The 20,477-nt window shown below is 41.9% G+C and overlaps 1 protein-coding gene across 8 annotated transcripts in view; it reads left to right on the top strand.

The window, feature by feature from the left end:
• ZC3H7A (zinc finger CCCH-type containing 7A) overlaps positions 1-13,051 on the top strand; it is a 147,270-nt gene extending 134,219 nt beyond the window's left edge. For 4 of the 8 annotated variants that reach the window (XM_033963683.1, XM_033963682.1, XM_033963681.1 and 1 more), the window contains exons 21-23: positions 8,885-9,006; positions 10,368-10,531; positions 12,085-13,051. In XM_033963683.1, coding sequence (XP_033819574.1) covers positions 8,885-9,006; positions 10,368-10,531; positions 12,085-12,274 — 476 coding nt within the window. In that variant the 3' untranslated portion in view covers positions 12,275-13,051. Of the gene's footprint in view, positions 1-8,884; positions 9,007-10,367; positions 10,532-12,084 lie in introns of those variants that run through there. The other 4 variants (XR_004541114.1, XR_004541115.1, XR_004541116.1 and 1 more) reach the window with 3 other exon arrangements.
• The last annotated feature ends 7,426 nt before the right edge of the window (positions 13,052-20,477 follow it).

Below are 20,477 nucleotides of genomic sequence, written 5' to 3' on the forward strand. Positions count from 1 at the left end.
CATCATAATTTGTCCCTCCCCCCAAAAATCAACATAACAACTTCCTCATTGCTAGCAGATCTTTGTGTAAAAGATTTATTGGTAAAGTATGCATCACACAAAGCCAGCGAGTGAAAAGAACCATCTTAAAAAGTTAATTCTGCTCATCAGTATAAGAGGCAAAGGTAACCATTTTAGTAATTGTGGTTTGGTTTTTCTACATTGGTTCTATATGAATCTCCCAGGTCCATGGTTAATCTAATGCCCAAGTAGTGAAGTCGCATGAGAATATGTGTACCCTAGAGGAAAGGAGGAATTAATAGGGAGATATGATACTGATATTTAAGCATTTGAAAGGTATTAATGAACAAATGAATCTTTTTTGAAAGATGGGGAAGCTGTAGAACTAGTGGACATAAAATGAAGCTTTAAGGAGGTAAACTGGAAAACAGTGTTTTTCATGGAAAGGATGGTGGATGCTAGAAATGCCATCCCAGTAGTGGTGGTGGGGACATAAACTGTGAATTCAAGAACAAAATTCAAGAACAAAACCAGAACTGTATATATGAGATTTTTGATGCCAAAAGTTTATTGTAGTAGTTCTTCACAAGTACTCCAAATAGTGCAAATTATATCAATCCGAATAACACACATCAGTGAATTGTGGTATGGACCCTACACAATCCATGTTTTGGCTATGAACGCCGCCTTCTGAAGTTACAGGGAAATACTTTTAAACCAATAGGATGAAATTTTTTTTCACTCAGAGAATAGTTAAGCTCTGGAACGCGTTGCCAGAGGATGTTGTAAGAGCGGTTAGCATAGCTGGTTTTAAGAAAGGTTTGGACAAGTTCCTGAAGGAAAAGTCCATAGTCTGTTATTGAGAAAGACATGAGGGAAGCCACTGTTTGCCCTATTTCAGTAGCATGGAATATTGCTACTCCTTGGATTTTGGCTAGGTACTAGTGACCTGGATTGGCCACCGTGAGAACGGGCTACTGGGCTTGATGGACCATTGGTCTGCCCAGTAAGGCTGTTCTTATCCTATAAAAGCATACAATGATTTGTCAATATGAAAGGAGTTAGAATAGAAGCGTGAAAGCAAAGGATCATCTGCCAATTGTAAAAAAACAAAATTCAAGAAGGCATACGACACAGAGGATCTCTGTATAGGAAAAGGATGGAATCAAAGCAAAACATTAATGACTTTCATACGTCAAAAAAGTAATGGAGGTTTGTAACGGGCATGGAGCAGCAGGTACAAATCTAGCCACCTTACTGGGCAGACTAGATGGATGCCATTTACTATGTTTATGCTGCCATTTACTATGTTTATCATGATACCCTTTAATATTACACCCATCTTTAAAAAAGGGATCAAGAGGTGACCCGGGAAACTACAGACCGGTGAGTCTGACTTCGGTTCCGGGGAAAATGGCGGAAGCACTGATAAAAGAAAACATCGATGAACATTTTGAAAGAAACAAACTTCTGATAATCAGCCAACATGGTTTCTGCAAGGGGAGATCGTGCCTAACTAACTTATTGCACTTTTTTGAAGGAATTAACAAACGGATGGACAGAGGAGACCCCATTGACATCATATACCTAGATTTCCAAAAAGCCTTTGACAAGGTGCCTCATGCGCATCTACTCTGGAAACTGAAGAACCACGGGGTGGAAGGAGACGTACATAGATGGATCAGAAACTGGTTGGCGGGTAGGAAACAGAGGGTAGAGGTGAAGGGCCACTACTCAGACTGGAGGAAGGTCATGAGTGGTGTTCTGCAGGGCTCGGTGCTCGGGCCATTGCTATTTAATATATTCATAAATGATCTAGAAACAGGGACGAAGTGTGAGATAATAAAATTTGCGGACGACACCAAATTATTTAGTGGAGCTCAGACTAAAGAGGACTGCAAAGATTTGCTAAAGGGACTTGAACAAACTAGGGGAATGGGCGACAAGATGGCAGATGAAGTTCAGCGTTGAAAAATGTAAAGTATTACATGTGGGAAGCAGAAACCCAAGATACAGCTATACGATGGGAGGGATGTTATTGAATGAGAGTACCCAAGAAAGGGACTTGGGGGTAATGGTGAACATGACAATGAAGCCGATGGCACAGTGCGCAGCAGCCGCTAAGAGAGCGAATAGAATGCTAGGTATAATCAAGAAGGGTATTACAACCAGAACGAAAGAAGTTATCCTGCCGTTGTATCGGGCGATGGTGCGTCCGCATCTGGAGTACTGCGTCCAATATTGGTCGCCGTACCTTAAGAAGGATATGGCGTTACTCGAGAAGGGTTCAGAGGAGAGCGACACGTCTGATAAAAGGGATGGAAAACCTTTCATATGCTGAGAGATTGGAGAAACTGGGTCTCTTTTCCCTGGAGAAGAGGAGACTTAGAGGGGATATGATAGAGACTTACAAGATCATGAAGGGTATAGAGAGAGTAGAGAGGGACAGATTCTTCAAACTTTCAAAGAATAAAAGAACAAGAGGGCATTCGGAAAAGTTGAAAGGGGACAGATTCAAAACGAATGCTAGGAAGTTCTTCTTTACCCAATGTGTGGTGGACACCTGGAATGCGCTTCCAGAGGACGTAATAGGGCAGAGTACGGTACTGGGGTTTAAGAAAGGATTGGACAATTTCCTGCTGGAAAAGGGGATAGAGGGGTATAGATAGAGGATTACTGCACAGGTCCTGGACCTGTTGGGCTGCCGCGTGAGCGGACTGCTGGGCATGATGGACCTCGGGTCTGACCCAGCGGAGGCATTGCTTATGTTCTTATACTGCTTTTCTGTTAGGATCAAAGAATGGTATAGCAAACTAATAAATAGTGCAGTTTTGAACTGTCAGGGTAAGCAGGCCAATCACTGATCGTTATCGCAGGAGATGTCTGCTTTTCCATGAGAAACTCATTGCCACTTAAGGCATGCAGACTGAAGAGTTCCAGTTGAGTAGTATTCAACACAGTATCCTACTCACTCAATGGAAACAGCTTCAGTGCTTCCTTCTTATATTTGATGCAGTAGAACTGGCCTTACTTTGTAAAAATAAGGGCAAGTGCAACTGGTAACGCATGCCTGCTTCAATTAGTTGGGTAGCAGAGCTCCCCTTTATGATACAATGTTGTGGCCACATCTTGAAACAAGGAGAGTTCATAAGAGTCCCAATTTTAGCTTTCATCCATGCTGCTTTCAAAACGACTTCCCTCAACTTAAAATCATTAAAACAGGTCACGATGTCTAATCCAGTGATTCCCAACCCTGTCCTGGAGGAACACAAGGCCAATCGGGTTTTCAGGCTAGCCCTAATGAATATGCATGAGAGAGATTTGCATATGATGGAAGTGATAGGCATGCAAATTTGCTTCATGCATATTCATTAGGGCTAGCCTGAAAACCCAATTGGCCTGGTGTTCCTCCAGGACAGGGTTGGGAACCACTGGTCTAATCTAATCTAATCTAAACCTTAAGTTTATATACTGCATCATCTCCATGAGTATGGAGCTCGACACGGTTTACAAGAACTTAAAATAGTAGGTAGAGAGGAAGAAAAAAAAGGATTACATGAATTTATATGAAGAAGGTGGGGGGGAAAAGGGGGTGAAGGATAGAGTCACGTGCTATATTGGAATGTCCACTCATTCCAGTGGGTTCTCCATACCTGTTTCTGAGAACAAATGAAATTAAAGTTTTTGAGTAACCTGCTCACATTTGATATACTCCAGCAACTCAGGGATCCCCATGAACCTGGATTTTGCAACATTAGGATCAATTTTCTAAGTCCTCAAGCTTCAGAGCTAGATCATCTCTCAGAATCCTGACCTGCTTATCTAAAGCTACTAAGGCTTCAGAATTCTCACTTTCTTCCAACCAGGTATGAAGTTCTGCAATAGCCTTACAAAGGTCAATGCTATACACTAGGGAGGACATTAAAACTTTGAGAATCACGGAGGTCAAGTACACCGGGGAATCTCTCTGGGTAAACCTAGCCAGAGGCAAAGAAAAGTGTCTATATCTTGGTGTAATATACAGACCACCAAGACAGCTGGAAAACAAAGACATAGAATTAATCAAAGATATAGAGAATATCACTTTAAGGGGGGACACTGTTCTGCTAGGGGACTTCAACATGCCCGATGCAGATTGGAACACGCTCACAGCGACAACCAGCGCCAGCAGAAGGCTATTATCCACCATTAAAGGAGCACAACGCAAACAACTGGTATTAGAGCACTAGGGCACAGGCGATTCTGGACCTGGTACTCACCAATGGAGAAAGCGTATCAGAGGTCTCGGTAGGCGATAAGTTAGCCTCCAGTGACCACAACATGGTATGGTTCAACCTCAGGAAAGATTTCACTAGATCGAGCACGACAACAAGAGTACTCAACTTTCGAGGCGCTGACTTCAAACGCATGGGAGATTTTGTCCATCACGCACTACAAATCCAAGCTGTGGCCAATAATGTGGAGGACATGTGGTCAACCTTGAAATCTACCTTACATGCAGCAATGAACCGATACATAAAATCAGCAAGCAAACGGCGAAGAAACATTAGACCCCAATGGTTCACCGCAGAGATCTCAGATCTTGTTAAAGAAAAGAAACATTCATTTCCTACAAACATTCAGAGACAAGGGAGGCTAAATTGGAATACAAGGCCAAGTCTACAGCGGTGAAAGCGGCAGTCAGAGAGGCCAAGCATCAAGCTGAAGTAAACTGGCAAGGAACATTAAGAAGGATGACAAATCCTTCTTCAGGTATATTAGCGACAGAAAAAGAAACACTGATGGGATAGTGTGCCTTAGGAAATCAGATGGGAAGTTTGTAGAATCAGATTCAGATAAAGCCAAACTACTAAATGAATACTTCTGCTCGGTCTTCACCTGCGAGACACCGGGGTCCAGTCCACAGTTGCAGGCAAAGCAAAGTTCAGAAGACCCATTTCGGGATTTTGAGTTTACTTCCGGAGACGTCTACGACGAATTATCAAGACTCAAGGTGAACAAAGCCATGGGCCCGGACAATCTACATCCCAGGGTGCTCAGTGAGCTCAGGGACATCCTAGCAGAACCGTTATCCGTACTCTTCAATCTGTCCCTGAGCGCGGGAATAGTCCCCTTGGACTGGAAAACAGCTAATGTCGTTCCTCTGCACAAAAAAGGTTGTAGGACAGAGGCTGCGAATTACAGACCGGTAAGTCTCACATCGGTAGTGAGTAAACTCATGGAAACACTCATCAAACGCAAATTAGACATGATACTAGACGAGGAGGAACTACGCGATCCCCACCAACATGGATTCACCAAGGGTAGGTCCTGTCAATCCAATTTCATCAGTTTCTTTGACTGGGTAACAAGGAAACTGGATTTGGGAGAGTCCCTAGACGTCGTGTACTTGGACTTCAGCAAAGCTTTTGATAGCGTCCCCCACCGCAGGCTATTGAGCAAGATGAAATCGATGGGATTAGGTGAAACACTTACAGCATGGGTCCACGATTGGCTGAGTGGTAGACTTCAGAGGGTGGTTGTTAATGGTACCATCTCTAAAACGTCGGAGGTGACCAGTGGGGTGCCGCAGGGCTCGGTCTTGGGCCCAATCCTTTTCAACATATTTGTAAGAGACATGACTCAAGGGCTTCAAGGTAAAATAACATTATTCGCCGATGATGCCAAACTATGTAATATTGTGAGTAACGGCAATCTGTCCGACAGCATGACGCAAGACCTGCTTTTATTGGAGCATTGGTCCTCGACCTGGCAGCTTAGCTTCAACGCTAACAAATGCAAGGTCATGCACCTTGGCAACAATAATCCGTGCAGAACGTACACATTGAATGGAGAAACCTTAGCAAGGACTGCTGCAGAACGGGATTTGGGGATGATCATCAGCGAAGACATGAAAACGGCCAAACAAGTGGAGAAGGCTTCATCCAGGGCTAGGCAAATGCTGGGTTGTATCCGGAGAAGCTTTGTTAGTCGGAAGCCCGACGTCCTAATGCGTTTGTACAGAACCATGGTGAGGCCTCATCTGGAGTATTGCGTACAATACTGGAGGCCACATTACCGCAAAGATGTGCTGAGAATTGAGCCAGTACAGCGAATGGCCACCAGGATGGTCTCGGGGCTCAAAGATCTATCATACGAAGAAAGGCTGAACGAATTGCGGCTATACTCTCTTGAAGAACGTAGGGAGAGAGGGGACATGATTGAGACGTTTAAGTATGTCACTGGTCGCATCAAGGTAGAAGATGATATTTTCTTTCTTAGAGGACCCTCGGCCACAAGAGGACACCCGCTGAAAATAAAGGGCGGGAAGTTTCATGGCGACACCAGGAAGTACTGCTTCACTGAAAGAGTGGTGGACAGCTGGAATAAGCTCCCAGTACAGGTGGTCGAGGCCAGCAGCGTGCCAGATTTTAAGAACAGATGGGATGCTCATGTCGGATCTCTACGAGGGAAAAGGTCATCAGAGAGTGATTAACTAGGGGGGTGGGTCAATGGAGTGGGCAGACTCGATGGACCTTGGACTTTTACTGCCATCACTTTCTATGTTTCTAAGGTAAAAAGTTCATGTACAGACGAGATCATCCTCTATTTCTCTTAAACAGAGTCAAATTTCCCCAGAGACTTCAAGCACCTCAGCTTCTGTAAGCCCTGTTGATTCCATGTAGGCCTGTTCCTGGTCTTGCTTGTGGTACCACTCTACCATGTTGGCTTCATTAGCACATGAGGTCTGAATTGCCTTTGTATAGGAGAACTTGGCTAAATCCACTCCTTTCGTCTTAACAGACATAAGGATCATGAACAGTGGGTCTTACCCCAATAGACCAAGTAACAGGAGTTCAGTAAAAGAGTGGATGCCTGAGATGATATTCTGATTTGGGTCTTACCCCAATAGACCAAGTAACAGGAGTTCAGTAAAAGAGTGGATGCCTGAGATGATATTCTGATTTGGTCCAGGGAGCAGGGAGCCAAAGGCTTAATCTGCCTTTTATCACGGTGATGTCACTTCCTCCTAGATGGACTATTTCTATTTTATCATTTCTTCCATTAATTCATATGAAGTTGTATAAGTAGTTTGAGCATTTTAAGTAAGGCAGTTTTGTGTTTGATGTATGGGCAAGTATTTTCATCCCTTGTCCTGAGTTTGGATAGCATTAAATTGTGAATATCGCTTATTTTGCTAGAGTCCATGTATTGAAATCGACTGACTCTTTATCTTCAGATAAGGACAATGTGGAAAATTACTAAGGTGTGATAAAATATGGCACTTTACTGAAGCTTAGTGTATTGAGGGAGTCATCTACTCAGTACTGCAGGTTAGCAATTCCTGTGATTACAAACTAATCTAGCTTGCAATAAACTTTTTAAGCTGCATAGTTGCAGGAAAAATAATTCTAGTTCAAAGTTGGTATTATTTTTCCTTCTTGGGAGCATTGGGCCACTAACCTATGGCCCCATGCTCCCAGGGAACCTTTTTTTTTTTTTTTTTACAGAAGCTAGCTTGGTTAAACAATAAGAACAGTCCAGCAGTATCCCCCCTTTGTCCTGCAAAGACAAATCCAGCCACTCCAAAGACATATTATATGTGGTCAGTGTAAGCCTCATTTTCCTCAAGCCCTGTCCCAAAGAAACCTTCTAATAGCCCCTCCCCCTGCCTACCTTAACTAGTCATTGATAGTCCAGGGATTGCTGGGGTAGGAAGAGTACAGCCACTAGGATTCAAACTGCTATAAAAGGGCTTGTCTAGTGGGACTCCTTAACAGTAGTACCACAAGATTACCACTAGGGGTCAACTTGGGCCATTTGAACCTGACGTCAGCAAGGACAAAAGCAACTGGGCATTGATTCTCGCTGATTAGTTAAGATAGGCCCAGGGGAGCCTACAGGAGGATGGGAGAGTCTTTGGGGGTAGGGTTCTGGGTCAAGCTCAGGATCAGGACTTGCATTGTCACATGTTGTGTCTTCAGGAGGTGGGGGCATCTTCAGAGGGAGAGAGAGTGGGAACCGAGTTGGGCGGTTCACCAGAATCATCAGACTGCGAGTTAGTGGCCTGATTCTCCCAAGTAGGAAAAATAATGCTATAATGCAGCTTGAGAATTTTACTACAAGTTGTGTTATTTAATTTACATAATAGTTAAGTGGTTCCATGCTTTGCATCTCATTATTATGGATTCCATGGTAACTGAAAAAATGTGTTACGGTAATATATGATATTACTATTTAGTGTGCATTATTGCCTTTAATACACATTATTAAGTTATGTGTATTGTATTGAAGCTGATAAATTTGTATGCTAGTGAATTTGGGCTAGTCTAAAAGCATGTCTAGAAATGGGGTTTATTTCGTTTTCCTGCAGGATAGAGGGCCTTTGAGCTGTTTTTTGTTTTGCTTTTTTTAATACAGCAGAAAGCTAAATTCCAAATTTAGGTGCATTGAGCCCCTAGTAATTGTTTTCTAACTTATGATTATTTCTAATACATATCACTGGAGCAGAAATATCCTTATTATAAAAAATTTGCTTTAGTAGCAATACCATGCTTATGTAATGCTTCAGTAGGTATATTCCAATGTCCTGCTGTTAAACCAACTAAAAAAAAAAAAGAATAATTAATTGAGGAGCTGGTGTTCTTACAGAATTATGCACCATTTTGATTTATAGTTTGGTTTATACTTCCCTAGACTGCTCTGCACTTTAATGTTTTAAACTTGGCATGATACCTAATATATGATCTATTATTTCCTTTTCTCAACAAAAATGGGCAATGTATTAGGTCTTTACTTCTATCAGTCAGCTTTGCAGGCACATCCAAGTTAATTAACAAAGGTATATTTTTGTATTATTTTGACTTCTATCAGTGGTCTTAAAGTAGTTTCTGTTGCCTCTTAGTTCAGGATATGGAGCAGTTATATGATATGTGGTTGAAGAGTCAAAAAACTGAAAAGGGGGATGATGCAGCTGCCCAAGTAAATAAGCAAATCCACATGCCAACAGATTATGCAGAAATCACGGTATGTACCATCTTCATAGTTTTATATTATTATGTACATCTAGGGTATGTGATTTATAGATGGGCTGTCATGAAAATTTGAGTACAAATTGGTACAGATGAAAGTATCCTATTGATGAGCTTTGGGGCAGCAAAATGCCTTTTTGTTTGGGAAGGGGAGAAAGCTCATCCCCTGTTCTCTTCTCTTCTCCCAGGCTCAGAATTAAATCCCTTCTCCAAACATTATCTTCAGTCTCTGTGTTATCTCTGTGTTTCCTCTCCCAGCTCTTGCATCGTCCTTCTGCCACTCACCCCCCGCATCAGATCCCTCGCCGCTACCTCCTCTATCTCTAAGCATCTTCTATCTGTGTTCATATCCCTCTCCCTTTGACCAGCATCATACCTCTGTCTCTCCCCACTTCCCCCATGTCCAGCTTCTCCCTTGCTCTTTCCTTCCTCCCACATGCTCCCCTCACTGTAGGCTAGCATCTCCCTTTCTTTGTTCTTGTCTCACCTCCCTGGGCTGGTAACTCTCTCTCTCTTTCTTCCTCTTGCCCCCTTCCCTATGGATCCATCAAATATCCCTCTCTCTTCCTCACTTCTCTAACACGCCTACCCCTGCAGCTAAGCATCTCTTCCTGTTTCCTCAGTAGGTCCAGTTCTAGAATCCCTTTCTCACCCCGCCTCCTCTCATTCCAGGTGGTCCTATAAACTTGCCCTTCTGGCCGCTGCAGAAGTGCTATACATACACTAAATCCAGCCTGCTCAAGGCCTTTCCTCTGCCACGTTCCACCCCTCCCCACCAGAAATAGAAAGTTGCATCAAAGGAGGTAGGAAATGACAGAGGGAAGGCTGGCTAGATAGTTTTTAGCACTTGCTGATGACCAAAGGCAAATTTGAGTGATGGGGAATGAGAGATGCTGAACTGTGAGAAGGAGGGGAGAGAAGGGAAGGGAGAAAGCAAGAGATGGCAGACTACTGGGGGATGGAGCCAATGTCTGAGAGGAATATTTTAGTGGGCCCCATCCTCCCCTCCCCAACAGTTTTGATGCCTATGGCTGGGGTTCTCTTGAAATGCTCACTAGTTAACTGATTTCAAAAAACTCATATCTGAAAGCAAATATTAGCAGAGCAAATACTTTAAAAAAATGGGATTATCTTTATATACAGTAGTTCCTAGCTTGTAATTGTCTATTGCCTATATCAAGCTTATTCTTTCTGTGCACCACTTTGGGTGAACGTTTATACATCCATCTCATAAATAAAATAGGTTCTGGTTTTAAAATTGTTTACTTGTAAATGTATATTAACCCTGAAAACACCTCAGTTAAATTTTGTTACTTTTTAAAATAAGTTGAAAGTTTTTATTTGCCTACAAACTAGGTTGACTTTCACTGCTGGTTGTGTGGGAAAAACTGTAATAGTGAGAGACAGTGGCAACAGCATATTGTTTCAGAGAAGCACAAAGAGAAAGTATTTCATTCAGAGGATGATCAAAACTTCTGGCAGCATCGCTTTCCAACTGGGTATTTTAGCGTTTGTGAAAGGTATGTGCCCTCTTATTATTTCGCAGCTGCTACAGCTACCTTTGTTGATGAATTTTGAGAATGGGAAGCAGCTTAGTGAACTGTAGCATTAGCCATGAAAATGAGGAGGAAATCTGTGGTAGACCACATACAGTCAAACCTCGGTTTACGAATGCACCGGTTTGCGAGTGTTTTGCAAGACGAGCAAAACATTCGCAAAATCGGCGCCTCAGAAACCGAGTTTGACTCAATTTACGAGCGCCATCCCCCGCGATATGGCATCCCCCCCAGCAATCCGGCATCCCTCCCAAGCACTGAAACGAAATCCCTTACTCCGATTGGGAGAGAGTGAGACCAGAAGGCTTTGAGCATGCACAAATGCTCAAAGTCCAGCCCAGCACAGGCAAGAGGATCTCCGACGCACCGCCCAGTCCAGAAGAGGGAGGATCTTCGGGCACTGGCACTGGCATGTCCTATGCGTTGGTGCTGGTGCCGGTGTCCAATCGGGGTAAGGGATTTTGTTTCGGTGCTCGGGGGATGTAGAATCACGGGGGAGGGGCGGGATGTGAGCGGGGGGGAGGATGCCGGTTCACAGAGGGGGATGCCGGTTCGCGGGATGGGGATATGGAGCAGCATCGGTGGCCTCAAGGGGGGTGGGAATGGAGCAGCGCCGGTAGCCTCGGGGGGGGGGGGGGGGGGGGGGGGAACGGATCAAAGCGAGTTTCCCTTACTTCCTATGGGGAAACTCGCTTTGATATATGAGCAATTTGGTTTACGAGCATACTTCTGGAACGAATTATGCTCGTAAACCAAGGTTCCACTGTACTTGTAATAGGCCTTTAGAGCACTTTGCTGGCAACTCCTCTGAAATTCAGCAGCACTTTGGTGAGCTTCTGCAGCTGATCCATACATTTGAAACTGAGTTATTTCATCTTTTAATGGAATACAGAAAAATACTTCTTTAGCAGCAAATCCTTATTTCATGTAGCAATTTTCTCATATCGAAGGTCCTCAGAATGCCACACTTATGGCTTTCCGAGGACCTTCGTTGTGAGAAAATTGCTACATGAAATAAGGATTTGCTACTAAAGAAGTATTTTTCTGTATTTGGCTAGTTTGAATATTTTCCTGGTGCCTTATATGATTTGATCTTTTAGGGGAGGCACAGTAGCATTGTCTACAATACCATATGAGATGATAAGCTCATTCCTCTGCTCCCCTTTTACACTTTGGCCTTCCCCCCACACTGCAGGGGAGGCTAGAATGCTTATAAAGTAGTAATAGAATGGGAACCCAAGAAGAAGGATCTGCTTTTTTAAAGCAGACAACCTGTTTCATTATGATTCTTGGAGAGTTCCTACCCTCCTACTCCTTGTACCATACTTTTGACTCACCCTTCCACTAAGGGAAAATAAGAAAAGTAATCGAGCAAAAAAAACCCAACAACAACCTTTTCACTAGCAAGCCTTGTTCATTCTGTTCTTTCGTATTTTTGTTTTAGTAGCTCAGAGTACTGTGCTTGCTTGTTCTGCAGTAACTTTGTACATTACACCTGCTCCCTTTTTAATAAACAGGTATATGAATGGGACTTGCTCTGAAGCTGAAAACTGTAAATTTGCACATGGGAAAGCTGAATTGCAGGAATGGGAAGAAAGAAGACAGGTTCTCAGGATGAAGCTTAGCAAAGCCAGAAAAGACCACTTAATTTCTCCAAATGATAATGACTTTGGAAAATATAGTTTTTTGATTAACGATTTAAATTAAATGAATGTTATCATGTTACCAGATCAAAGTGTAAACCGGGAACTCTGATAGTATTCAAAAGCATGTGGCAGGAAAAAAAGTGGAGGTTTTCTGCCTTTTTGTTTTCTTTGGTATATATTGTTCCTCCTGAATGGCAGAGTATAGTAAAAGTAGAGAGGGCTTCAACAGAACTGGCTGCGCTTCCGTAACACAGGACGGTGAAGCGGCACGCTACACAAAACAGTATTCTTTCTTTCTTTCACCTCGTCTGAGACAGCACTTATAGCTGACAGCCAGTATGATAATGAAATGTTGAGGAGAGATTTTTTTATACCTATAAAGGCGCTTTTTATATCAAGAAAGGCAGTCTTTCAGAAGATATCTTTATAGCCAGATTAAGGAGCATATGAAATGTTTCAGTTAATAAGAAGATGAGTGCAATTCTTCAAGTGTTTTAATGGAGTGGAATTACTCAGAATAAAGTTTGATATCTATCTGTACGTAGGCCGATAAACAAAAAGATTTTTACTCACAACAAAAGATTTTAAGCAAGATAACCATTTGACTTCAGTACGTGTTGAATGGAATATTTTTTTCTCTATTTGTATGTTTCAATATAATGCTTTGCTGAAAAAAGAATATGGATAAAATTGGTTTTAATTTGTTTTCCAAAAATCATTTGGTTGAAATTGTTTCATGGTCTTTGTTGTTTAAATGATGATTTTAAATGATCACAAATGTATGTCAGTATTGTGTATTGTATGGACCAATGTTGCCAATAATAAAAAGATACATTTACAGAAGACTATTGCATCAATAAAATGGGCACATTCCAGTTTGTTATTGCCTTGGCCTGGGTGCCAATACATAGCCTCAGGTCAGCTTACTAAGAGCATGTGCTATCATTGTTAGTGCATAGCAGTTTCCATGGTGGGGGGCGGAGAGGTAGGAGATAGAGCTTAATGACTTGCAAGATAATTTGATCAATGTATATGGTCTCAATTTAAAACCTGTACCCGTCTTGAATTAAAAATTGTTTGTAATGGAAAGCATGTACATATATATAGTGTATTATGAGTGAGTTTTTTGTGAATGTTTTGGGGCACCTTTCATAGATACTGGGGTGCAAGTACGGTAAGTAAAGTATGTGTTGTTGGAAATGGCCCTAAGGATATTACAGCAGATATACGTTTTGTGCAGAAAACAGGTTTAGTAGCTAAGATGTATATTTTTTGATTCGGTGGCTATTTGATATTCTACCTACCCTGACAATGTGAAAAAGACAGTTCATGAATTGTTTACAATGAAGGCCAGAAAATGGCCAGGCCAAGGACAGAAATTTGGAAGGAGGTCCCAAAGTCCTGGCTGTATCTCCTTCAGCTTCATGCAAGTATGGGGTTCGAGAGCAGTTACCCTATTCATGCTCCCGTAATACCAGCTCTGTTTATAATGGAAAGAGTCACAGTCAAATAAGCAACTTTGGTCCACAGTAAGCAATTTTCGAAAGTTTGGAATATATTTCTCAGATTTATGACTTTGAAGCAAGACATGAGGTTATTTCCACTTTAATAAAATAGTGTTAGATTGAAATGTATATTTAATTCACTATAATGTTTTGTGGCTCCAAGAAGTGGGGGAGAGGGGCAAGAAAAGACTTTTTAGTCAATGTAATGTTTTGTTGCTGTGTGGTAACTTGGCCAAATAGATTTAAATGAAATTGAGCCCTATGGTAAGTAAAGTGTACTGCTAGGAACTTTACACCTTAAGAGGGTAATTCTCTAATCTAACAGGTTTCTGAATGTATGTCTTTTGTCCTTGATAAAGCAAATTGTTGCGAAACATGTCGTATCATGTAACCCAGTAGCATGATAAGCTAAGTACAGTATATAACTTATTTGAACATTTTTAAATAGAATAATCTCAAGGAAACTTCTAAAAAGAGCACGGTGGATAAAAAAGTTTAAAAAAAGTTTACTTAAATAATTGAAAAAAAAATAATGTGAGCCAATGAGGAATGAAAACACCAGTATTCCCACCGATATTGAACACTACTAAGGTGGAGGAGGTGTATCTTAGGCCACATTTTGTTACATTTGAAATATATGAGAGTATGTTTAACAATTTGTAATTCTACGGAGGGGAACGCTGGATATTTTGGAGGTTGGGTAAAGTATTGAAGAGTTTTGTTTAAAGGTATTTCCAGGGGTGTAATTTTCAGCTGAGGTGCCAAAGTGTGTATTGGCGTTTGCATGATATTGGAGCTGGTTGTATAAAAAGCACATAGGTGCCCTGTTATAAATTGCTACCATAAAGCACATCAGTTTTCAAAGAGAAAGTATGTGTATCTCTTCCCTTTGAAAATTATCCCACCAAAAATGCACAGCACACTCTTTGCCTGCTGGTGAGCACACACAACATTTTCAAGCAGATTTATGTGCATACTTTTGAAAATCCAAATGTCCAAACCTCACCCCGAGGAAACATGTCTATTTGTTGTTGTTTGTTTATTTGGATTTATATCCTGTCCTCCCGGAAGAGCTCAGAATAAGTTATAAGTTTACATACATAAGGAAGAACAGGGTATAGTAATGTAGAGCACGATAGTACATTTTAGGTCATGAAATGATAGGACAATACATAGGGGAGCATGATAATAAAAGCATGGCATTGCTTAATAGGATATGACATGACAAGGCCTCATATAGCATGGGGTGGTGATATGAGTTTGGTATGACATTGCGGTAACTAATAGAGCTTAACAGTATAAAGGTCTAAAACCTGATTGATAATCATGTAAAAGGACATATTGCTCCAGATATCTAACAGCTGGAAATGAACCAATCCTTTTCACAGCTTTACAAAGAATGGAATTAAAGCTATAGGCCTACAGTTGAATATGCTATATGTGCAAATTTTACCCACATTTACTCTGGCCAATTGTAAAACAAAAGAAATGAAAGTTTTCTAAAACATTTTACTGAAAAGTGGAATTATACAAAATAAATTCAAATTTTGAGTGGTAGCTCTCAATCTATGGGACTGTGGCCCACAGCCCTTTGTCACATGGAGTCATAAAAATAATGAACTGCCTTGAGAACCATCGATCGCTTGAATGGATATTCCTGTTTGCTTTTCATATGATGCCGAAGAGAAGCACTGCTGCAGCCTTGCGGCGCTCTGAAAATCCCCCTCGCTACTATCGAGCAATTTTTACAGCGTCTTCAGAGGAAGCCTGCAAGCTCGAGGAGTCGCCCGCTGGACCCATCGGCGCGGAGTGACACCGACCCGGAAGTCCTTGGACTAGAAACCACTCTGAGCCCCAACCAAAGGAATCCACCTCCCCCGCTGCTGAGAGCTAGCTCACCACATGAAGAGAGTGAGCCAGAAGTAGCAACATTCCCCTACCGAGAGGCTGAACCATATGGGAGCCAGCTGAGAGAGGTCTCGATGGATTTTCTAAGTCCAAAGACTACACCAGCGACTAGAAGACCAGTGGGAAGAGAAAGCCAGGATCGGCAGACAGAAGGCAGTCAAGGTGAGCCGAGCCAAATTTTACATGAACTTTCCTTTCAACCTGAAAATCCGGCTGAAGTTACTCTTGATTCAATATGGGACTTGGTTTCCAAACTCGGAGACTCATTAACTAAACAGATTAAAGATGGTGAAAAGAATTTAAGAACTCAGATACAAATAATAGAAGAAAATAAAGAAATTTCCAATGTGAAAGTAAAAGTAGGAGAAATTGAAAAAGAAGTGATAATGATTAAGCAAGTTCAATCAACAATAATAATAAAAGATAATCAGATTATTAGAAGAAAATTGGAGACAATGGAAAATAGTTATCTAGCCAATAATCTGCGCTTGCTGAATTTTCCAAAAGTTCATTCTATAAGTCCAAGGGAAATGATAAAAAGGTACTTCATGGAGATTTTGAATATCCCTGAGGACTCAATACCTCCCTTTACTCGGGCATATTATTTGCCCGGTAAAGTATTGGAACAGCAAGCGGAGGATAAGAAACAGGCTGAGCAGGAACCTCAATTAGATTTAACAGCCATTTTGGAAGTATCTGATAAATATTTGACTAAACCAGCAACTCTTCTATTATCTGTGGCATTATTGCCAGATAAAGAATGGATATTAAAAATGTTTTTTAAAAATAAATACAAGAAATTCCTAGGATTGAAAATTCAAGTTTTCCCAGATGTTATTAAAGAAGCTCAAAATCGTAGACGACAATTTCTTTTATTGAAACCAGTTGTTACTCAGGTGGTATTTTCTTCTTATGTTTCCCATGTAAATGTATAGTAAGATATCGTGACAACAAATATGTGTTTTTGGAACCGGCCCAACTTACAACTTTCTTGACACTGAAACACCTGGAAAAGGAAGGAACATCGGACTAGCTTTATAGAATATAAGCTCCTTGAACCAGTCATTAGATACCTTTTTTTTGTATAGAATTTATCTTTTGAATTTCCTTAATATTCACTCATAGACTCTTGGATCAAAATGAGGACTTGAGATTGTTTGAATAGAGAGAAGTTATTGGGAAAAAAAATTCTTTTTTTTTAAATGCATAATCACACAATCTTTCTGTACAAAATGTTTGATTTTGTTAAAAGTAAATTGATACCATGATGGAAAGAGCAATTGCTATACAGAAAGGGAACTATAATAATTTTATAAAGATCTGGGGGCCATTGGAAAGATATTGTAATGAGTAAACATCATTTTCCTTAGATGAATATATGTACACATATATTCATGGGTGGGGTTTTTTTCTGAAAATTTCACTAAATTATATGTTTATATTATATTTATGATATGATTGATTACAATATTTGAAAGAGGGTGGGTGGGATGGGGTATAATTTTTATGTTTTTAGGATTATATGAGAAAGAATTTCAAGTGTTATATTGTAGTTATTAATGACATATTCCTGTACACTTGCTGTAAGATTTTAAAATGAATTAAAAAAAGAAAAGAAAAGTAAATTGATAAATAAAGAAAAAAAAATAATGAACTGCCTACCACAAGGTTCTCGTTTCTTAGCTCCCATTCAACATCCTTGAACTTACCACTAATCAAGTGAATATAAATCAAAATAAAAAAATTGTGAGTCAAATAAAGTGTCGGTGAATAAAGTCATTATTCTAAACTTCCTCTACTTAAGTGTCCCAAAGCTAACTCCAGTAAAATAATGGAATAAATACAATATGGCCCGTATTCTCTAAATTCCATACGTTTTTTAATCCCAAGTTCCAAAATGACTTATAAACTCTTTCACTTTATTCATAAGAAATTATCCCAGAGGTCAGCAACACCACTCACTGCTCAAAAATCTTTCATAGTGGTTAGTTTATCGTATTCATTCTTCACCGATCTGACTATATTTGAACTTGATTCATTATGAACTTTCTCTTATACATCTATCCACCATCTTCAAGCTTTTTAAAAATATATCTTAGAACAATACTTTATACTACTTATCTTTAGATCCTACTAGTGATCAGGGAAGCTCAGATTAGAGAATGACACGGGGAAAAAAATCTGTCCCTGTCACCGCCCCGTCACCGGCCCACCATCCTCTGCACCGCCCCGTCACCGCCGTTCCCTTCACCGCCCCGTCACCGTCACCGCCATCCCTTTCACCGCCCCATCACCACCACTGCCATCCCATTCACCGCCCCTTCACCATCCCCGCTGCATCCATATAAGCCTTAGTACTGTAATATTTAGCTTATTCCTTTCTTATAAATCAAAGTTCCTGCTGCTGAACTAGAAAAAGAGATGTTCAGCTGGAAGGGCTTTGTTTATAAATTTTTATCAACACAACTAATATACTATTTTATCCTAAAGCAAAAAATAAATAAATAAATATAATTTTTTTTTCTACCTTTGTTGTCTGGTTTCTGCTTTCCACATCTTCTTATTCAATTCCTTCCATCCACTGTGTGTCTTCTCTCTGCGTCTTCCACTTGCTGTTACTGTGCCTCTCCCTTCACCCCCCCCTCCAATTGGTCTAGCACCCATCTTCTTCCCTCCGCTCCCCCATAGTCTGGCATCTGTCTTCTTCCCACTCTGTCTTCCACATTTCCCTTCGGGGTCTGTTCCTCTCCACCCTCCTTCAATGTCTGTCCTATTCCTTTCCACCACCACCCTTCCCTCCCTCCTTTACCATCTGTTCCTTTCTACTATCCTTCAGCTCCTCTCGCGTGGCCTATCTATCTACCTTCCTCCCTCTTATTTTCATGGCACGTTACAATGTAATTTGTGCAAGCCACTGGAGCCTGCAAGCTCGGTCCCTGTCCCATCCCCACAAACCATCTCGCTTCTGTGCTCCTATTTTCTCCATTTCTAATATCTCCCCTATGTATCTGTCATTGCCCCCTCCTGTGTCCATATACCATCCCCGTGGCATGTCCCCTTTATGTCTCTGTCCCTATGCCCCATGCACATAATTTCCCCTCTTTCTGTTACCTTCCTGTGTCCAGATTTCCCCTATCTTCCTCTTCCATACCAGTGTGTCTCTTCTTTTCAACCCCATCTAGCTTTTTTCCCGCTTTCTTCCCCTCCCCCCCCTTGCTTCTAGCATCTGGCCTGTCCTTCCCTTTCTTTCCTGCTGTGGGTTTTTCTTTCCGTCTTCATCCCCTTGGCCCAGAATCCTTTTCCCTTTCACTCCCCCCTTCCAATTTGAGCCGGGAACACGAGCGATCGCACGGTCCCCGCAGCCACCACCCGCCTGCCCAATCGATCCTACTGTTTAGCCAGCTCTCTCCCTTCTCCTCACCTTAGTTTGTAGGTTTTGTTTTTCGGTGACCTGCACGCTTTCCCAAAGAGCCGCGCACGCGCGGCTGCTCAGTGTTCAATCTTCTGCTCTGCTGCAACTTCCTGTTTCTGGTTGCGTCAGAGCAGAAGATCGAAACTGAGCAGCAGCGGGTGCGTGGCTCTTTGATAGCGTGCGGGTCGCCGAAAAAGAAAACCTACAAACTAAGGTGAGGAGAAGGGAGAGAGCTGGCTAAACACTAGGATCGATTGGGCAGGCGGGTGTGTGCTGCGGGGACCGCGCGATCCTTCATGCCTCACTGCGGGGACAAGACCATTCACCGCCCCACGGGCGGTGAATGGCCTTGTCCCCGTCGCCGCAGCAACTGCTAGTTTTCATTCCCCGTTTCGGCGGGTGACCCGCGGCTAAAATGCGGTGGCCGCGGGTAAACCGCCACCGTGTCATTCTCTAGCTCAGATCCAACATGTTTCTCATGTGTGCTTTATCAAGGAGCCTTCCCTACAAAATAATAAATAGTATTCTCACTAACCTTAAAAAAGTATTTTTAGTAAATATCATACTCTGCCACTCACCTCTATTATTCTATCATCATCCGACCATTTCCTTGTAATGTGTCAACATGGCAGCAGCGTTCTTTCCTTCTCTTTTAAACCCATATTATGTCAGCTGATTTATGACATCACTCCTACAGACTACCCGCTCAGAATTGAGACGCCCATTCTAGTTCCCCGTTTAACCCATCAGGCTCTACTGTGCACAGGCTATAAATCCATCTCTGCTCAATTAAATTTAAATGTCTCTAGCTGTATAAGAGGAAGTTCATAGTGAATCAAGTTCGAATATAGTCGGACTGGTGAAGACTGAACATGTTAAGCTATCCGCTATGAAAGATTTTTGAGCGGTTGCTAATATCCGGCATAATTTCTTATGAATAAAGTGAAAGAGTTTATAAGTCATTTTGGTACTTGGGATTAAGAACTGTATGGACTTTAGTGCATGAACCCAAGTGTAATTGAGGGTAAATGTTTACATTTGAAACGGACTTCCATATTCTCTAAATGGTGCCTTAACTTAGCAGATTCAGGAATGATGCATGGCCTCATTAAGAACAGTGTGTGGTTGTACATGTTGTACCTTAGAGCAGTGTTTTTCAACCGCTGTTCCGCGGCACACTAGTGTGCCGCGAGATGTTGCCTGGTGTGCCGTACGGTCAGGGCCGCCATCAGGGCAGTACCACCAGTCTAGGGAGAGGGGCGGTCCGCCCCACGTGGACAGGAGAGAGCTGGACGGGGGACCCGCGAAGTTCAATACATCTCGAGCCGCGAGGCTCGTCTTCTGTTCCTGCCTGCCCTGCAGCTAACATATAGCCGATCGCAAGCGTTCCCCGATGTCAGCGCTGACGTCGGAGGGAGGGCTTAAGCAAAGCCTGCCCT

Source organism: Geotrypetes seraphini, chromosome 11, assembly GCF_902459505.1.
Source record: "Geotrypetes seraphini chromosome 11, aGeoSer1.1, whole genome shotgun sequence".
Classification (NCBI taxonomy): domain Eukaryota; kingdom Metazoa; phylum Chordata; class Amphibia; order Gymnophiona; family Dermophiidae; genus Geotrypetes; species Geotrypetes seraphini.